At 40.4% G+C, this 2021-nt stretch overlaps 1 protein-coding gene across 1 annotated transcript in view; it reads left to right on the top strand.

Annotated features, from left to right (window-relative positions):
• The window catches only part of LOC100635069 (E3 ubiquitin-protein ligase MIB1-like), a 7200-nt gene that overhangs the window by 2283 nt on the left and 2896 nt on the right, over positions 1-2021 (top strand). Inside the window, 7 exon segments of the mRNA XM_019998541.1 lie at positions 396-680; positions 977-1121; positions 1226-1335; positions 1389-1520; positions 1569-1766; positions 1814-1953; positions 2008-2014. Coding sequence (XP_019854100.1) covers positions 396-680; positions 977-1121; positions 1226-1335; positions 1389-1520; positions 1569-1766; positions 1814-1953; positions 2008-2014 — 1017 coding nt within the window.

Consider the following 2021-nt stretch of genomic DNA (forward strand, 5'->3'; position numbering starts at 1 on the left):
TTGAAGAGTCACATTCAGGATATTTCCGTATTTTTATTAAGTTTGAGTAGTTATTGCTAGTTATTTTTGAATAACTACTCAAAAATACTGAAAATATCCTGAATGTGACTCTTCAATTCTACTCCGTGATGAAGCAGGGGGTATTGCACAGTAGGACACTCTCCTCTAATTATTATCTATTCTTGGTACAATGTACATGTACATGTACTTGAGAGAGATAGAGATCTGTAGACTAGAGAGATACACGTACATGTACATGTAGTGTTTTAGTACATGTAAATAAACATGAAAATGATAACAATATCTTGAGTCATGAATTACTACTTGTGCATGTACATATATGCAATTTTATATACATATATGTACATGTATTTAATTGTTATTGCTATAATTAGGTTATTGGTGTGGTGGGCGTGATCAGTGGCATAGATGACGATGGAGACATTGTTGTCCAGTATCCGTCCGGCAGCCGTTGGACCTTTAACCCGGTCGCCCTCAAGAAAGCGACGGTGTCTCCCGTGGAAACCGGCCCCCAGAGGACCTCCCTCGGGTCCATGAGACTCTCGGGTGGGTTTCTCGATAATTACTTGCCTGGGGACGTGGTAAAGGTCCATAGTGATAGAGAGTATGTCAAGAGACAGCAGCAGGGACATGGAGACTGGGTGGAGTCAATGACCATGGTGAGGAACATGAACAATACAGTAGTATGACAATTAGCAGATTTAACACATGCGCATTACACATGTACATGTACATGTACTTCAAAATTTAAATGTACTTCAACATTAAAATTTACTTCAAAATTAAATTGTACTTCAAAATTTAAATGTACTTCAAGTCTTCAACATTAAAATTTACTTCAAATTAAACTGTACTTCAAAATTTAAATGTACGTGTACTTCAAACTTCAAATGTACTCCAAAGTTAGAATGTACAGTATGTGCCTACATTGTGTTATTGTGTTATTGTTTTGTAGACTTTGGGTCAGGTTGGGCGTGTGATAGAGGTGATTCAATCTGGTGATATCATTGCTGAAGTGTGCGGCACCAACTGGACCTTCTCACCAGCAGTACTGACCAGACTGGACACTGAGGGGGCACCTCTTACCCCTGGAACCAGCCGTGAGAGAGAGAGAGGGAGGGAGAGACAGAGAGAGAGAGAAGAGAGAGAGAGAGAGAAGGATGAGTATTATTTGATGGTGTTTTTATTATTATGTTTTCTCCAGAGAATGTCAGTGTTATGCTGCGTCAGGTTTTTGAGAGCCACCAAGCATCCAATCCGGTTGAAGAACTATTCAAAGCAGCTGCCAGTGGAGACATAGGGAGAGTGGAAGAAGTATGAGAATATGTACAAATGTATAATTGTATTCTCTCTTTATCTTATTGCAGGTGTTGAGTCAAGGTCTTTGTACGGTAGATGAGAGTTTCGATGGACAGACTCCGCTTCATATTGCCTGTCAAAATGGATACCGCGACGTGGTGAGGTTCCTCATTAACAAAGGAGCCAATCCTGAAGAAGAGGTACAAGAGAGAGAGACGAGAGAATGGAACTAAATTTAAATGTTTTAGGATAAAGACGGCGATCAAGCGATTCACTTTGCTACGATTGGAGATGAGCCGGACATCATAGAGCTCCTTGCGTCCCATGGAGTTGATCTTAACACTCGTAACAGACGCCAACAGACTCCTCTGCACATTGCAGTCACCAAAGGATACAACATTGTCATTGAGTGTCTCCTTAAGCACAACTGCCATCCTAGCCTACAGGTATTTCCTCGTTAATTATTCATAGATTGTTGACCACACCCACACAGGATGCTGGAGGTGACACGCCCCTTCATGATGCAATTAGTAAGAAACGGGACGACATCACAGAGTTGCTTTTAGTGGGCGGGGCTGATATTACGGTAACCAATAGCAACGGATTTAATTGTCTTCACCATGCATCACTAAGGTATGTATACAAAATTGTTATTATTATTATTATTGTTGTTGTTGTTTATTTTAGAGGTAATTTAGGAG

Source organism: Amphimedon queenslandica, unplaced genomic scaffold (assembly GCF_000090795.2).
Source record: "Amphimedon queenslandica unplaced genomic scaffold, v1.1 AMPQUscaffold_13314, whole genome shotgun sequence".
Classification (NCBI taxonomy): Eukaryota; Metazoa; Porifera; class Demospongiae; order Haplosclerida; family Niphatidae; genus Amphimedon; species Amphimedon queenslandica.